General features: G+C 42.3%; 1 protein-coding gene across 2 annotated transcripts in view; it reads left to right on the top strand.

The window, feature by feature from the left end:
* Positions 1–4,628: 4,628 nt before the first annotated feature.
* The window catches only part of TRPM7 (transient receptor potential cation channel subfamily M member 7), a 109,075-nt gene continuing 97,369 nt past the window's right edge, over positions 4,629–16,334 (top strand). Inside the window, exon 1 of one of the 2 annotated variants that reach the window (XM_067555764.1) lies at positions 4,629–4,750. In XM_067555764.1, coding sequence (XP_067411865.1) covers positions 4,748–4,750 — 3 coding nt within the window. In that variant the 5' untranslated portion in view covers positions 4,629–4,747. The remainder of the gene's footprint in view (positions 4,751–16,334) is intronic. The other variant, XM_067555763.1, reaches the window with a different exon arrangement.

The following is a 16,334-nucleotide window of genomic DNA, read 5'->3' as shown; positions in this document are numbered from 1 at the left end:
ATTTCAGTTTCACTAGTAGCGGTGATAATTACAATATAAACAATTGCCCAGAATAAACGGTCGGTGACAGGTTGATCGTTTGCTTTTCAGACATAAGAGTGAGCTTAAAAAAAGTAGAAAGAAAAATACCTTAATTCAAGCGAATAAAGCATCTATTTTGAATGTAATGATTAGAGTAGACTGCAATCAAGATAAAGAACGTGCAATTCAGTAGAATATAAAATGACGTTTCATTATTTTCCCTTTATTCACAGGTGACAGCTGATGGACATTTCACTTGGAAGAAAAAACGCTGTCTAGAATTAACTAGCATCGTAGTTGGAAAGCCATTAACACTCAGTCTAATCAGAACGAGTGAATGTGTAACCTTCTAAGGCATTCTGGAGTTTGCTTTCACACCTGCCACTGTAATTCTCCTTAGCGCCCGAAAAAGAGGTCTGAATGTAAGGGATAAAAACCAACGGTTTCATCTATGATCTATGAACAATTTACTCTTTCCGGGTGACTCACTCTACTGATTTGTGGTCTATCCTTGTAAACTCAAGGGATGAAAGGAGGCATGGTGCTTCCTTGGGCCTCCTACCATCGGTTCCACGCTATTCCCCCCGCCTCACACAAATGGGACCCTTTCCCTCCGCAGCAATGGCGAAATACAAAGGGAGACTAACTCCTTTAGTTACAATCTCTCGGCGGATCACGAACTGTTTAAATAGCAAAGGACTAGGTTGTCAATCTAATTGCAACTTTGCAGAATCAGTAGGAAAAAGGTGTGGCTTATTCCTGGCCTCAAGATACGTTCTCCCAAAATGATAGCTTGTACAGGAATGTCTCAATCAATGTTCTCGTTTGGCCTCTAGCTATCTGCCTTTTCTTGATTCTCTTGGCTTTACGGCACATTGAAATGCCTTGTGCAGAGAGAAGAGACTGTGTGGATTGTATTGTCTTCAAGTCAGCAGATGGCGAACGTCAGTCCCCTGGGCTCAAAGCTGTCTAGGTTTGTTAGACTCACTTTAGAGTGGAAAAGGAGGGGGAAGGCAGCGCATTCATTCACACTAAATACTCGAGCCAGTGAAGCGGTACGCTGGGAAAGAGTCAGGAGGAAACAAGTGGATGCGCCTGTACTAAGGGTCTGACTTTCAGAGGTTCTGAACTCCCAGAGCCTCTCTTGAGTTTAGATGGAATTGGGGGTGTTCAGCGCTTCCTTAAATCAAGCCCCCGAAGTCTGTATTCCCGTGCTATGAGCATGGGAAATAAGCAAGACTAGCCCAAAATGATACGGTGTGAAGAGGAGTGTGCACCTAATCGTCATAACCAAAACGTGGATTGCTTGGTATAAACTTGTGGAAATGAGTGAGAGAGAGAGAGAGAGAGAGAAACAAACGAGGAGGAGGCAGAATAGAGACACTCGGAGTCCAAAGTACGTACACACTGGTGCGAATTCCACCTTCTTGGTGCTTTTCCCCTTGGAAAGCCCTTGAAATTCCTTGGAAGATTGCCTCTGCCGCTGCCCTTTATGCTTTCTCACTCAGCGCATCGGTTACAATAACATTGACACCGTTCCTGTCAGTTTCACCCAGCTGTCTCTGCTGGGGAGGCAGCACTGAGGAGCTGAGGTGGCAAATCTTCCAGTTCTTGTGTTCAGAACTGTTGCTGCCAGTTCTTGATGCAGCATTATGTGCTAGCTTGGGAAGTAGGAATGAGTGATGGTCCACAGAGAGGATTAGACCTACTGCTGCTGTTAGCAGTCGGTTCTCCCGCAGTTCAACCGGCAGAGACGTGTGACTTGGAAGCTGAAGAATCAGGATGCTTGTTCCAAGCTGTCCATTTGTGTGATTCTTACAGCAATCTGCCTGTTGTTTGCAGCCCATGGATTTGTCATCACAGTGCTATCCACCACTATTACTCTCAGAGATAGTTGTCTCTGTTACTAGAACTTTACCTTGAAAAATCATTACCCTCCTTCAGCAGTGTTAACGCAGGGAAATATCTGCTGATCAGTTCCACATAATTACTCTTCATCAGAGTTTATTTCTTGTGGAATCTGAATCAATTTCCTGAAAAAGTGCTTTATTTTTTCTGCTGCAGTAGGTATGCTTAACCATTTAGGGCTCGAATCGTCTATCCTTACTCATGCTGAGTCCCACTGGTTTGAATGTACCACACATCGTAAGTAACAGTGGCAAAATCTAGTCCTTAGGTAGCTGCAACTCTGTCCACTTCTGTAATAACTTCCGTGTTTTTGCATTGTAAATAATAACTAGTAAATACGTAGTGTTCCTGAATCTGTGGTTTGCCTCCAGACTGCTTTTTGTCACCGGAAGGAAAGTACTGCAATGTGTGGATTAGGCGAGTCAGTAGTTAACATAACAGTAATGTTAGAAATTTGTTTTCAGAGAGTGAGGTTTCGCTAGACCATTTAGTATTTGCTATGTTCAGGGCAGCAGGATTAATTTCTGCCTACCTTAATGGAAAACGTGGTTTTTGCTCTCTCCTGGAAATAAATTGCACATTTTTCCAGTCTGAGATTTGTTAAAGGGGATTTACCATGGAAATGCATAATAAAATTCTTGGTTCTTTTTAAATTAATGGTATAGATTCTAGAGTGTGCTAGTTTTATTTTTTGTCTGTTAAAACAAAGCTCCGCTCCTGAAGAATTTACAGTACAAACACATCAGGGCTCATAAGGAGAAAAGTTCCAACCATAGTACTGCAAATTTTGTTCAACAAGTAACATGCTCTTTAACATAGTGTTAATGAACGATTCTCTCCCTTATCTGAGCAGGTGAGTGTAACCTGCCGGGCAAGCTTCAGTGATTCTTAGATTTAAAAAAAACACACACAATTTAAATAATTTGAATGCCATAGCTCACTTTTGAAGTACACCAACTGTATTGTGCTTTATGAACTTCTGGATGTATATTAGCGACTTGCTTTTGGGGAGGCACTTGTATAAACATTGAGAAATACAGCAGTTAGGGCTTGATTCTTTGGTGTACTGACCACTTCTTTGAGGTGCAGCAACTTCAATAGAATTGAGAACAGCTACTTTCTGCAGGCCACCAGTGCCTCAAGGGATCAGTCCTAAAACTTCTCACCCATTCCCCAAAGCTAGTACTATTTTTGCATAAAAAATGTTAAAAATTTTGTTAGGTATGCTAGGCCCCATCAAGAACTGAGTTAAGAGACATGCCTTTGAATAACATGGTTCCAGTTATACTGGTTTCTAACACACTGTGAGAGAACAGGTTGCCATGTTTAAGAGCTGGCAAATCCCCATGCCACCTTTCAGTTTCCTTTTAGTTTTAAAATGCTTCTTTGAGCCCCAGCTATGCTGTACAAGAGAAGTTAAATTGCTAAAGCCTGATGCAAGGTGTTTCCTCACTCCAGAGGTTGAGAGCTCAGCCGCTCAGTCATTCCTACTAGGGGAACATGGAGAATTCTTTCCAAGGGCAGTGTGAGGTACAAGCCTGCTGGAATGGCCCTGTAGTTTTTTTTCTTCCTAATGAGCCTACTACAGCTAGCGTTAGGCAGCTGCACTAACCAGGAGCTGATTGTAGCAAGCACAGTGTCACTTCTGGGGGGGACGGACTAGCTGACCTGCTAAGTATCTCTAATCTATATGATTCCTCATCCCATATACAGCAGTGAGTAACTGTGCCAGCACAACGCAGTCAGCCCAACGTGCCCAGGGATCTGTCCTCTCTGCGGGCAGTGAAGATAAGATGTGGGTGACAAGCCTCCATTTTCTGCCAATTCGCTGTGATCCTTAAGCTGTAAGGGCCACGCAGCCCTCTTCAGCTGGGCAGAAGTGGCTGCTTGGAAGGGTGGCCAGATGTCCTGATTTTATAGGCACAGGCCCGGTATTGGGAGCTTTTTCTTACCTGGGCCCCTATTACCCCTCCCCCCACAATCCCTCCGGCTTTTTCACACTCGCTATCTGGTCACCCCTGGGTTCGGGCACATCTGCCTCCAAAGACAGCTGTGCGCGGGCCAGGCAGCGAGCGCCGCTCTTCTTCTGCCAGCCCAGGGCTGTCTTTCAAATGACCCACCGCCTCCTCCCAGCACTTTCCCTAGCGGAGATCAGCGAGGCGGGCTGGCTGCAGAGGCCGGTGCAAGCCGGCTCAGGCCGGGGGCCGAGGGCGCGCGTGACGCTGCAGGGCGGCTCCGCAGTGCGCCGGGGAGAAGCTGCTGCCGCCGCCGCGTTTGCCTCGTGTAGTGGCGGCGCTCTGTCCCTCGGGTGACCCTGGCTGACGGGCCCGTGTGACAGACCCGGCCTCAGCCCTGCGGCGGGCAGGCGGTGCAGCGCGGGGAGGGAGGCTGGGAGAGGACGGGGGCGGGCGGGCTGTGGGCCGCGGAAGAGGCAGCGGGTCGGATGCGGAGGGAGACCGGCCTTTGCCTCCCTCCCTCCCTCCCCCCCCCCCGGGGGCGGTGCGCACTGACGCGGCAGCGCCGCTGCTCTCTCTCTCGGCCTGGGGGAGTCACACAATTATGAGAAGGAGCCGCCGGGAGGTCGCCGCTGCCGCCATCGCTGGGTCCCGGAGCAGAGCCGTGTTCGAGCCTTCCTCGCCGCCCCGTTCTCCTCCTCCTCGCCCCTGGAGCGCTGTCCTCGCCCGGCTTCCGCCCGCCGCAGTCGCCGAGCTCAGCCCCGATAGATGGAGACAGGCCCCGCCACCGCCGCCGCAGCACGAGCAGCCCGGCCCGAGGAGAGCCAGAGCCGGCGCCGAGACCCAGCCCGACCCTGAGGAGAATGGTGAGGGGGGGGGGGCGGTTGGGCTTGTCCCGCCTCAGCTGAGCTCTCACTCGGCCCTGGGGCTCGCCGGCCTGGAGCCAACCTGTCCGCGCCGGCTGCTACGAGCCCGAGCAGGCCAGGGCCTCTCCCGCCCCCTTGGTGGAGCCGGGCATGGGACGAGCCCATGGCGGTTATTCTCCTCCGCCCCCGCCAGGGCTCCCGGCGCCGTTCAGCATGTGGGGGACGGGGACGGGCCTGGCTCCTCACAACGCGCTGTCAGATGCGGGAAGGCTGCGATGTTCCCTGTCAGCGGTGCCTAGAAGGGCGCCCGGCGCTCGGGGAGGCGGCTGCCGGTTCCTTGGGGCTGCTGGTGGCGGCCTGAACCCTGCGCCCTCAGACGGAGCGGCTTTGGTTTCAGAGAAACCCTTCGCTAGTTTCAGCGCTTGTGTTGTCAGTTCAGGTTTTGTCACACTTTAGATAGGCAAGAGCTTGCCATTGCCCATATTTTTCGGCATGTATGGCATGGAGGCTTGGAAGGGTCTGATTTTTACCACTAAGTGTCAATTTCACTATATCCACACAGACGAATGAAAATAACATTTCCATCAGTGATGATTGAAATTTACAGATAGGCAAGTAGGAAAAACGTGGCTTGATAATGTGTTAGTGTTTGATGCGTATATTTCAACGTGATGTTGATAGTTTCTGTTTTTAAAGGTCTGAAGCTTTGACTTCTTAAATCTTAATATGTACTGTCATTAAATAATTATTTTCTGACCCCCCGCCCCCAAGTTGTTCTACTAAAAATCTAAACAGATAAAAATGGTTAAACATAGGCATTGGTAATATTTGTCAGTTATAAAAAAAAAATTCTGTTAAGCCTAATCATATGTTCCTCTTGATATAAGCCAGCATCCTATTACTGCTGCATATCCTACTGAGAATTTGAATCTTATGTCTATCAGTTCAACCCCTTTTGTTTAAACAGCTTGTTTTGGGTTTTGTTTCTATTCAAGAATATCACTTTACTGTGATACACATAATCTTTAATAATGTATCTCTTTAATCATTTGTGTAATCAATCAGAATTATTTAGTACAGAGTTGCATTCTTCTGAGATGTAACCATTCCTCCATTTTAACTTTTACCTGCCTACTTAATTCTTACATGTAATAACTTTATGTAAATAATAAAAAATACTAGATTGCAGGTGCTAATATAGAACCCTGTAAAACTTTGCTATGTATGACCCTTTGCAAATAATACACACTTTTAATTTAATCTTGTTTTTAATTACTAATCAGTTCTTTATCCTTCTGTTTATTGCCTAGCTGATATTTAGAGTTGATACAGTAATCCATCATGTGAAACTGTTTCAAAAACATTCCGAAAATCCAGATCTAGAGTATTAAATCCATTGTTCACCACTTTGTAGACCAATGTTTTTAATTAAAAAAAAGTGTTTTATAACATGACTTATTGTGTGAAACCATGTTGATTCTCACCTGTTATATTGTACATTTCTATACACAAATGTTATGCTTCTCTTATTAGTACAAATGTAGGACTTAAAATTCTAGGAAAGAAGCTGAAAATTAGACCTCTCTCTGTTAAATGTTGGGCACTATATATGATGTTTTCCATTCATGTGGTACATGTTCTTCACCACTGAGTTGAGAGATTGCATCATGAAGTTTCATCCTGTATTTGTTAGTCACAGGAATGTACTGCAAATTGATCCTTAAATGTCACAGGTTTCTGGGTTGAATTAGCATTAGCCAATTTATTTATTTTCTGGCAACACAGTAGATTCATTTATAGTATCTTGTACCTCCTGACTTCATTGGTGTTTGTCAAATGTTTTGTGATATTGTGAAAGAATTATTTTACAAGTTAGTTTGCACAGAATGTTTTATTTATTTAAATTTTTTTATTTGTGCTAAATTCAAGGTTCTTAAATCGTTCAAATCCTTTATAGAATATTTTAAATTTCTAAAGTTCCAATACTAGAAAAACCTGGCATGTATTTAGGACCTGATCCTGAAAACACTTAAACAGATGAGTAAGTTAGAAGTCAGTGTGACTACTCCATGACTACAGGTATTCATGTGTTTAAGTGTGTTCAGAGTCAGACCTAAATTTGTTTCAGTTTTGGATGCTTCCTAATCTGTTGTTTAGAGAGGAAAAAAGCCTATCTTATTGTATTAGCTGTCTTCAGGTTGGATGTTCATCTACTCCTTTATATTTTTTTGTTCTTGTTTTCATAATTCTCATTAAACGGGAAACATCTGAAAGCATTTTAAAATGTTACTTCTTATTCAGCAGGGAGATATGACAGTAGTGTAAACTTAAATGTTTGTTTTAAAATCTGACCACTTCATTCTCCTCCCTCTGTAGATTTCTCCATTGGCTCTGCCTAGTCCGTCACATTTCAGTTTAAGTTTCTTGTTCTGGTCTTTGAGGCTCTGCATAATTCCCTCTGCCTACTTATCCAACTTTGTTTCTTATTGTGTTGGTCCTGACTTCTCTGCTCCACTAATGATAACAAACCTTGATGCCCCATTCATTTGCTTCTCCAGCAATCATCTCTGTGCCATTTTTCCATGCCTTTCATTCCTTAAACTGGTACTAGGTTCAACTCCGCTTCACTACTCTCCTTCAGAGGCCTCCTTAAGACCCACCTATATTGTAATGTTAACACAATGTGGCTTTTTGTGCCCCTCTAGCAGCTAGACTAGATCTATATATATGAGAGAGAGAGTGTGTGTGTGTGTATCTTTTTACTATCTGAGGCTACGGTTACACTAGAGAGCTTACAGTGGTGCAGTTGCTGCACCACTATAAGCTCTCTAATGTAGCTGCTCTAAGCCGATAAAAGAAAGCTCTCCTATCGGCTTAACTAGTGCAGGCTCTAGGCTACGGCTACACTGCTGCCGTCAGATCGATTTCTCTGGATCAACTGAGCGGTCAATGAAGACCCGCTCAGTCGATCCAGAAATCGACGTACTACGACCACCTTCACAAGTGGTGTAGTGCTGCGTCAATGGGAACACGGTTCCTGTTGGCGCAGTGCAGTGAAGACGGGGTGCGGAAGAGGAGCAGAGAAGTCGACGGGAGTTATGCAAGTTTTTTGCGTAACTTGCATAAGTCCTGTCGACTGCTGCCGAATCTCGGAGGTAAGTGTAGACAGGGTCATATGAGCAGAGGTAGCTATGTCGACAGGAGAAGCTCTCCCGCCAACATAGCGCTGTCTACGCCAGCGCTTATGTTGGTGTAACTTATGTTGCTTAGTGGGGTGGTTTATTCACACCCCTGAGCAACATAAATTATGCTGACATAAGATGCAGTGTAGACATAACCTCAGCTAACAGACATGGTCCTTTGGCTGGAGCAGTAAAGGTTTATGTTTTTGGGTCACAACTAGCTTGTGGGTATTGAACCTGGTACCTAAAAGCATAAGAAGTTCAGAGGTGTTGCTACATATGCTTTTGTTGAGTAATTATGTAATCTTGTTGCTGTGGTTTTTTTTTCTCTTTCCTCACTCTACTGTTTTGTATTTCCTCACTGTGTAGTGTCATTCTAGATAGTAAATGTTCTGAGGCAGAGACAGAAGATGCCTTTTTCTTTGTGCTCAGTAGATAAACTAATGTGGAATACTCCAATTCCACATTACAGGATTTAAAACAAAATAATGTCCCACACCTATTTCTCTCACAGGGTAAGATGATTAATGGTGGTTTTACATTTTTATTAAAATGAAACAATCAGCTTGATGACCACATTTGTTTAAAAACATTGTACCTCTCTTGTTGCAAATTGCACCTGTGATTTGCTAAGAAGTGTGGTTAAAAAGCAACCTATATATTCAATTTGTTTACAATTATAGGCAATTTGTGACAACACTCTATATAGACAGTTTAATGTTTTCCTCTATTCTGTCAGTTTATCCCTGCTGGAAAGACTATTATATACAGAACACAGAGTCTGACAGTGTCCCTTTTAAGCAAAATTTGAATATAGTTTAGATTGTTACTCCAAGATGCTGACACTAAATTTGAAAATTCAGTTTTTAACAGAGAGGTTTGTTGTTTGTGAATTCTTCTTTAAAATTTGAAAAAGGAAGGGAAGGAAATGATCCTTTAGTATATTTTACGCACAAAAGAATGTTTTACTGATGGATTTTTTTTTGGGGGGGGGGAGGTATCTGTTGTTTACTTCAACGGTGTCTACTTTTGTTATAGTATTTGCATTCTGTATTGATCTGGTGAAACAAATTAATTTTTTTTGTTTTTGCCAGTCTGAAGTAGACTTAGTAATGCAAGCTGGCAGTAAAATAGTGCATGTTGTCCAGAATAAGTTATTGTCTTTGAGATAATGTATCCAATTTCCAGTATGAATAATTCTCTTCTACAGGAGGATTAAGCAGTGGGATAGATGTCTGCTTAAAATTACAAGACAAGGTGTAGCTAAAGCTACTTAGGAAAGCTGTCATATTTTCCAGTCTACAGCAAGAAAACTAAACAAGATGCAATGCCTGGATGTGTTTTCTCCAGTCAACTTTTAGTGACCTCTGGTTGAAATAATTTAAAAAAGCTTTTGGCTGTAACTTTTTTGCACAATCTTTTTTTTATGAGGGGCCTTGATTTCAGTTTTTATATTTGTGCGCCTCTCATAATTTGAAACCTTATGGGATATTTAGTTTATTAAGAATAACTTGAATATTAAGTAATTTTGCAGGTCTTTGCTTAGTTACATATTTCAGGATGGCACACATTTAAGTGGTCTTGGTGTCTGGTTAGATATTTAAGCACTATTAAAAATACTTATTTGCCATACGACTGCTGGTTCAAATCCAGACAGCTAACTTTTGAGGATATAAAGTACCAAGCAGTTTACTATGTATGTGTGTTTTGGATGAGATGTCTGTGTGGACATTTAATGATCCATGACATTTCTCGTTCTTATATTTGATACTGACTCACTATATGACCTTCAACAACTTACTTCACATCTGTGCCTCCATTTCTGCACCTGTAAAATAGGAGCAATACTTATTGCCCTAGGGAAAATGCTTACATTTTTGTAATTTGTTTATGTGGGAGTAAGAGTTATCTTAAGTTTCTTGGCCAAAAATGTACCTTCTCTCCACTGGTGGGCTCTTCACTGTTTTGCTACTGCCTTTTATCTCATAAGTGGATGCATTTCACTGGTGTATGTGCAAAATCAGGGTGGATGGGATTTGTTATGAAAAATTTCACTGGAAAATGCATTGGGTAGTTCTGCTGGGCTTAAAGAAGATTCTTGGAATTTGCTGAATGAATCTGAAAGAAGTTTAAGAGGAGGCTACTATGTTTTTCTCTCTTCCTCAGGCTGAAATGGTAGAATGAGTGAGGATAGGATTGCATCAGCCAGTCCACCTGTGGAACTGGGGGTTGTTTTTATTTCCAGTATTGATGATGTGGTGTTTACCTTGGGAAGTGCAAGGTCCACAGGTTTGGAAAGAAGCTTTGGAGAAGTGACTGTTTTGTGGTTGGAATTGGCTCGTTCTTTTGGGAGGTATTTGTTTTTAAATTGATGTTATTGCATATTCTGTTGATTCTTAATCATGTCAAGGCATTTGTACACAGAATGGACACTCAGTAAGACCTAGTATTGACACTGGAGTCCTCCTATGTATTAAATTAAATACAGAAAGCAGAGCTATGCTATCCCCATGACTTCCTCCTGAACTCCACCTTGCCTCATGCTGAACAGTTGGAGACAATTGCACCAACTTGGTCCTGCGTTCATAGAATCATAAAAGATTAGGGTTGAAAGGGACCTCAGGAGATCTAGTCTAACCCCCTGCTCAAAGCAGGACTAACCCAAACTAAATCATCCCAGCCAGGGCTTTGTCAAACCAGGCCTTGAAAACCACTAAGGATGGACATTCCACCACCTCCCTAGGTAACCCATTCCAGTACTTCACCACCCTCCTAGTGAAAAGGTTTTCCCTAATATCCAACCTAGACTTCCCTCACTGCAATTTGAGACCATTGCTCCTTGTTCTCTCAGCTGCCAACCACTGAGAACAGCCTAGCTCCATCCTCTTTGGAACTCACCTTCAGGTAGCTGAAGGCTGCTATCAAATCCCACTCCCCCCCCCCCTTCTCTTCTGCAGACTAAATAAGCCCAGTTCCCTCAGCCTCTCCTCATAAATCATGTGCCCTAGCCCCCCAATCATTTTCATTGCCCTTGGCTGAACTCTCTCCAATTTGTCCACATCCTTTTTGTAGTGGGGGGCCCAAAACTGGACACAGTACTTCAAATGTGGCCTCACCAGTGCCGAATAGAGGGGAATAATCACTTCCCTCGATCTGCTGGCAATGCTCCTACTAATGCAGCTCAATATGCTGATAACGTTCTTGGCAACAAGGGCACACTGTTGACTCACATCCAGATTCTTGTCCACTGTAACCCCCAGGTCCTTTTCTGCAGAACTGCTGCTTAGCAGTTGGTCCCCAGCCTGTAGCAGGATGGAAGAATCCCATGCACTAAGTGTAGGACTCTGCACTTGTACTTGTTGAACCTCATCAGATTTCTTTTGGCCCAATCCTCCAATTTGTCTAGGTCACTCTGTATCCTATCCCTATTCTCCAGCATATCTACCAGTTCCCTGAGTTTAATGCCACCTGCATTGTCAGTCATGAGATCTTTGTTATAGATACACAGTTAGGATGTCATCCTTGATCAAATAATGGACAGTGGTAACTCTGCTGACCACCATACTTGCATTAATAGTGGACAAGGATCCATCCCATTGTTTATACTAACACGCTGCCCTCTTGAGAATTTTTATAATGGCAAAAACAGTAAAACTGAGATGAAGTATCTATTTCTTGCTTGAAGCCAATTGTTAGATCTTTTGTACAGTTTAATTTTTATGCTTGGTCTCCTTGGTCACCACCATGAGGACTGAGACCCCAACTCCCTACATTTCTTCCACTGTGTTCCTCTTCAGTTCTCCATATCCATCTGAACTACGCAAAAGTGGTCATGGCAATTATTTTGTGGTTACAATGTTCAGACATTACTATGTTTTGTGCAAATGGTCCATTAGGATATTGTACATTTCTTCTTTGCCCATACTGCCTTGTGCATCTTGTGCCTTTACTTCTGTAATCTTTTTCTCTGGCTTGGATGCCTGCAACCTTGCCTCCCAACAAGTCCATTGAAAATGTGACTGCTAAAATAATCTATTTGGTTTGTTGCTGTGGTGCCCCTTCCGCCAAGTCCTTTCATTGGCTATCCTTCTCCATTGTACCAAACATAAACGTCTCCTTTCTATCCAGTCTATTGTGTTATGACGAGGTTGACTTATGTTTTTGCTCTGCTAAAGATGCTGGCTTTGACCACCTGCTTTCTGACAAGCACTTATGCGCTTACTGGGGTGCCCCTCATGAGTGGGGGAAAGCTCCCAGTCAAAATCCATAAAACTTCACCATCTTAATCTCCTTCAGCTCCCTCCTCAAAACTCACTTCTGCTGAAATTCTACAGAAATTCAAATGAGGTAGCAATTAAGCAGATGGGAAGTTGTGATCACTGCTGCTGAATGGCTGAGAATTGAGCATATCCTATTGTATTTTTTTACCAGGTGTTCATTGCGCCCCAGCCCAGCCCACTTGTTTGTCTCACCCATCTCCTCTGTTTTGTCTCTTAGATTGTAAATTCTTGGGGGGCAAGGACTACCATTTACTATGTTTGTATAGTGCCAAGCACAATGAAACTCAATCTGGTTTTGGCCTATTGTGGTGTAAATACTGATTTAAAATGGTCTGAAAGTGCTTAGAGCTAGAGAGAGACATTTTATACATATTTATTTTGATTTATAATTAGTTTGTGAAGTACTTTTGGGATCATTCAGGATAAAAATTCTATATAAATTATTAACTGTTTGGGACTTTGGGTACACTATTCTTGCATTTATTTATTTGGAAGGATGAATTTAGGAGTAAACTGAAAAGAAACTGATTATTTCCTCTTTATCAGTGTCTGGACTTAATACCTCCATCCCCCAAACACAAACTGTTTTAAATAATGTTAAGGTCATAACAAATTGAAAAATCAAGGAATTTCTAAATATGGCTTATGATTTTTAACTAACATATCATTACACAAAAAAGTACATGACAGGCATGAGTCTTATTGGTTTATGACCAGAACTTGTCATTATTATGTAGTTTTTATTTAAAAGAAAACACCACCCCTTCCCACAAATCTTTCTCAAATGAGGCTATAAAATGTGCATTATATGCTAGATCGACATCACTCTCTTGAATAAATCTGTAGTTGGGGGGCACCTCTAAAATAAAGGTGGTGGGGGAGAAGAATCATACTTCATGGGTCAGATAAAACAAAGGGTTCACTTGGATTAGTTCCAGCATCCTGTGCACTTTACGTAATTAGATCATGTGCTACTATGAAAACACTTTATGGAAATTTTGGTACGGTATATACTCAGGGTGATGTTTCTAAGTTTTGTTCTCTCCCATTTTTTTAATGTTTTAAACTGAATGGTATTTGAAAACGTAAGTGCACCAAAAGCATCTAATGTCTTAAAATGGCAGAATTGATTCTGTTGCATACTCATTAGGAAAAAGGGGGATTGGTTTTGGATATCAGCAGAAATATACACACAAAATCGCTAGTTGATTTATTTCCTGGTTAACTTTGAAAATACAGATATTTATGAAGATGCTGACATACTACTAGTAGTATAAATAGCACCTTTGTAACACTAGTAGGATGTCTTCTTAGTTTAGGGCTTTGAATTCACTTCATGATCACAGGGGTTTACACAGTTTTAAAGCGCTTGCTGTAGATCTGTTTCTATAGATCTACAGGAAATCTTAACTTAGGGTCTCTGGCATACTGCTGAGCAGAGCATGTTCTGCTCTGACCGTCTTAGGGCTCTAGGTAACCAAAGAGCTGAATGAAGATGGCAGTTGGAGACCTCTCTTCCCCAAATACTGCACAGCCACTGCAGAGTTTCCTGAGGGTTGAGGTGGGTGGGGGGGGGACTCCAGTATGTCAGTTTTGTTCTTTTCAGGTTTTCAAAGGTGGCTGGCTTGGCAGACCCCCTCTTTTTTTTTTTTTTTTAAATTCTACTTCATTTGTTAGGGTTTGAAATGGGGATTGGCCTTTTGGTCATTTTCAAGCAGAAGAACAAGCCCTCTTCTCCTCCTACAAGGCTGACTCTATCCCTCCTGAAACTACAACATGATCTCTTTTCCTTCCTATTACTGCTGTGTTACAGCTTATTGATACAAGCAGCAGTTCTACAGGGAGCCATCAGGTTAGACAGAGGGCTTCTCTTCGCTGCAGACTTAACTCAGGCTTAGTTGCGGGTTTCCCCCTTACATATCCACACACCTCTTTATTAGTGCTACAAGCCATCCCGCCCTGAGCCATAGGGCAGAAGCAGAACCCAAGATAGCTGTTGACCCATATTGGTTCCCTGAGCTAATAGTGATTGAAAATGTGCAGCCATCGTCAATCACAATAATTGAGATATGATGGTCCTCCAATCCCTTCTCAAAGCCCCCAACTGGAAGTGGACTGTCTACCTCTGCTCAGCTTCCTGCTTGCAGTTTCTCTTGCTTGATACATCCCCAATGTTTGATACAGCAAAACAATGCCCACTAACAAGCCAACTTATTAGCATGCAGCTGTCTGGCTATGTGAACACATGAATTGCCAGAGTGGGCAAACGAGTTGTTCCACAACACCTTGTAGACGTGAGCATAGAGCTGCACAGTGAGTTGTGACACTATGAATGTTGTGAAATGTATCCATAAAGCTGTATTGCTTGTCTGGATACAGCCAGATACAGCACCAGGGCTGCCATAGGGCATAAGAACACAGTCATGTGGTTACCCTATCTCGGGTTAGGCTAGCATGGGTTAACTTACTCCATGATTGCTTACTCTGTGCTTAATATGCAGTGAAGATGTATGTCTTGTATTTACTGCTAACAAAGGAGCTATCCTGAGTTAAAAACACAATCAAGACCAGGAACTTTAGTTTTACCGTGAAGCCAACAGTCCTATACCCCATCCAGGAATTGACTTCAGTGAGTTTACCTTATGGTAAAACCAAAGTGACTCGTCTTCCAGTATGTCTACCTCAGGATCGCTCATGTGCATTACTACTCAGATTAAAAAACACACCTTTTTTTTAGCAGTAAACACAAGAAGATGAAATTGCATGCAAAATTCAAGAGTTTCCGAGACCCTGAGCAGGGAATTGAAACCCTGTGGAGGAAGCATGTAAAATGATATAAGAGGGGAAACTGAATGATAAATATAATGGATTTATTCTTCATCCACCTTCCATCTCATAAAAAAAAAAGAAAAGGAAGGGAGTGAAGGTTGTAAGAGTGTGGGCGGTGGAAAATATCCTGCCTTCCCAAAATGAATTAAGACTTTGTCAGTCATTTTGGTATTTATTGAACATTAAGCAGGAGTTTGTTTAAAGTTCTGGATGATTTCTTGATAGTTATGTAGTGTTTCTCCTGTACTGATATTTGGGTTGTGAGAATCATAAGGTTTTGCTGGCCTGACTGCATGGCAGATGGCATAGCTCCATAGGTGTCTTGTCTACAAGGCAAACCTTGGGAACTTTAATGATGGGCTGAGAGCGTTGCAGTGGTGATGCTCTCTGCTTCCATGAATGGAGAGGGAGATTGTGTTATGAAAGGACCAGGACGTGTAAACATTGGGGCATAGTTTGATAACATAGGATATGAGAAATTTTCAGGAATAATTTGTATGTTTAATGTGGAAACTGATTACCATGCTCTACATGTCCCCCTCTGCTTAGCAATGAATTGAGATTGGATGTTACAGCTAATGCAATTTTAAAATCATGTTATGTTCCTTTTTAAAAAAATCCAAGCTATGGAGAGAGTGCTCTCCCTATAGTTAAATGGCAGCCAGGTTCCATTATAAAATAATATTTTATCTCCAAGACTGGTTTGGCCTGTAAACTGCTAGATTTACTCTGACAATGTTTCTACTAAGTTTGACTTTTGAGTTACAGGTCACCTAAAAAAAATCCCTAATTTGAAAATGATTTTGTTTAATGGTCTTTGCCTGATCTTGTCTCAAAAGAAAAGCTTACTACCCTTTCAAACTCATTGCATACTCTAATGTCCTCAAGTTGTGTATTGTCTATATATGGGGAAAAAAAAGGTTGCAGCTCAGCGGAGTTTTTGTTGTGGATGGTTTTGAGTCCAGTCCTGCTTTCATCGACTTTAATATGAGGTTTTCTTGTTTTATTTGACTTCAGAAGGAAGAGGATTGGGTACCATATACGAGCATAGTGCCCTCTACAGGTTGGTAACAGCATGAAAAGTCAGGTGTCTGATAGAGATCTGTTAACTGTCTCAAGTAGTGGAGGCCTATGTGTTTTGGAACTAGCGGTCCAGGGTTCCAGTTCTGGCTCTGAAAACTAGAATGCTGTCTAAAAATTTTGAGAATATTGTATTATATTAATAATACAAATGTACTGAGATTAAAATACTTCAATATTTTGGTGAAATATCTTAATACTATTTGTCTCCCT

Source organism: Emydura macquarii, unplaced genomic scaffold, assembly GCF_026122565.2.
Source record: "Emydura macquarii macquarii isolate MOO-44397 ecotype Brisbane River unplaced genomic scaffold, CSIRO-AGI_Emac_v2 contig_1644, whole genome shotgun sequence".
Lineage (NCBI taxonomy): Eukaryota > Metazoa > Chordata > Testudines > Chelidae > Emydura > Emydura macquarii.
Note: the sequence above shows the minus strand (reverse complement) of the source record. Positions and strands in the feature narration are given on the sequence as shown.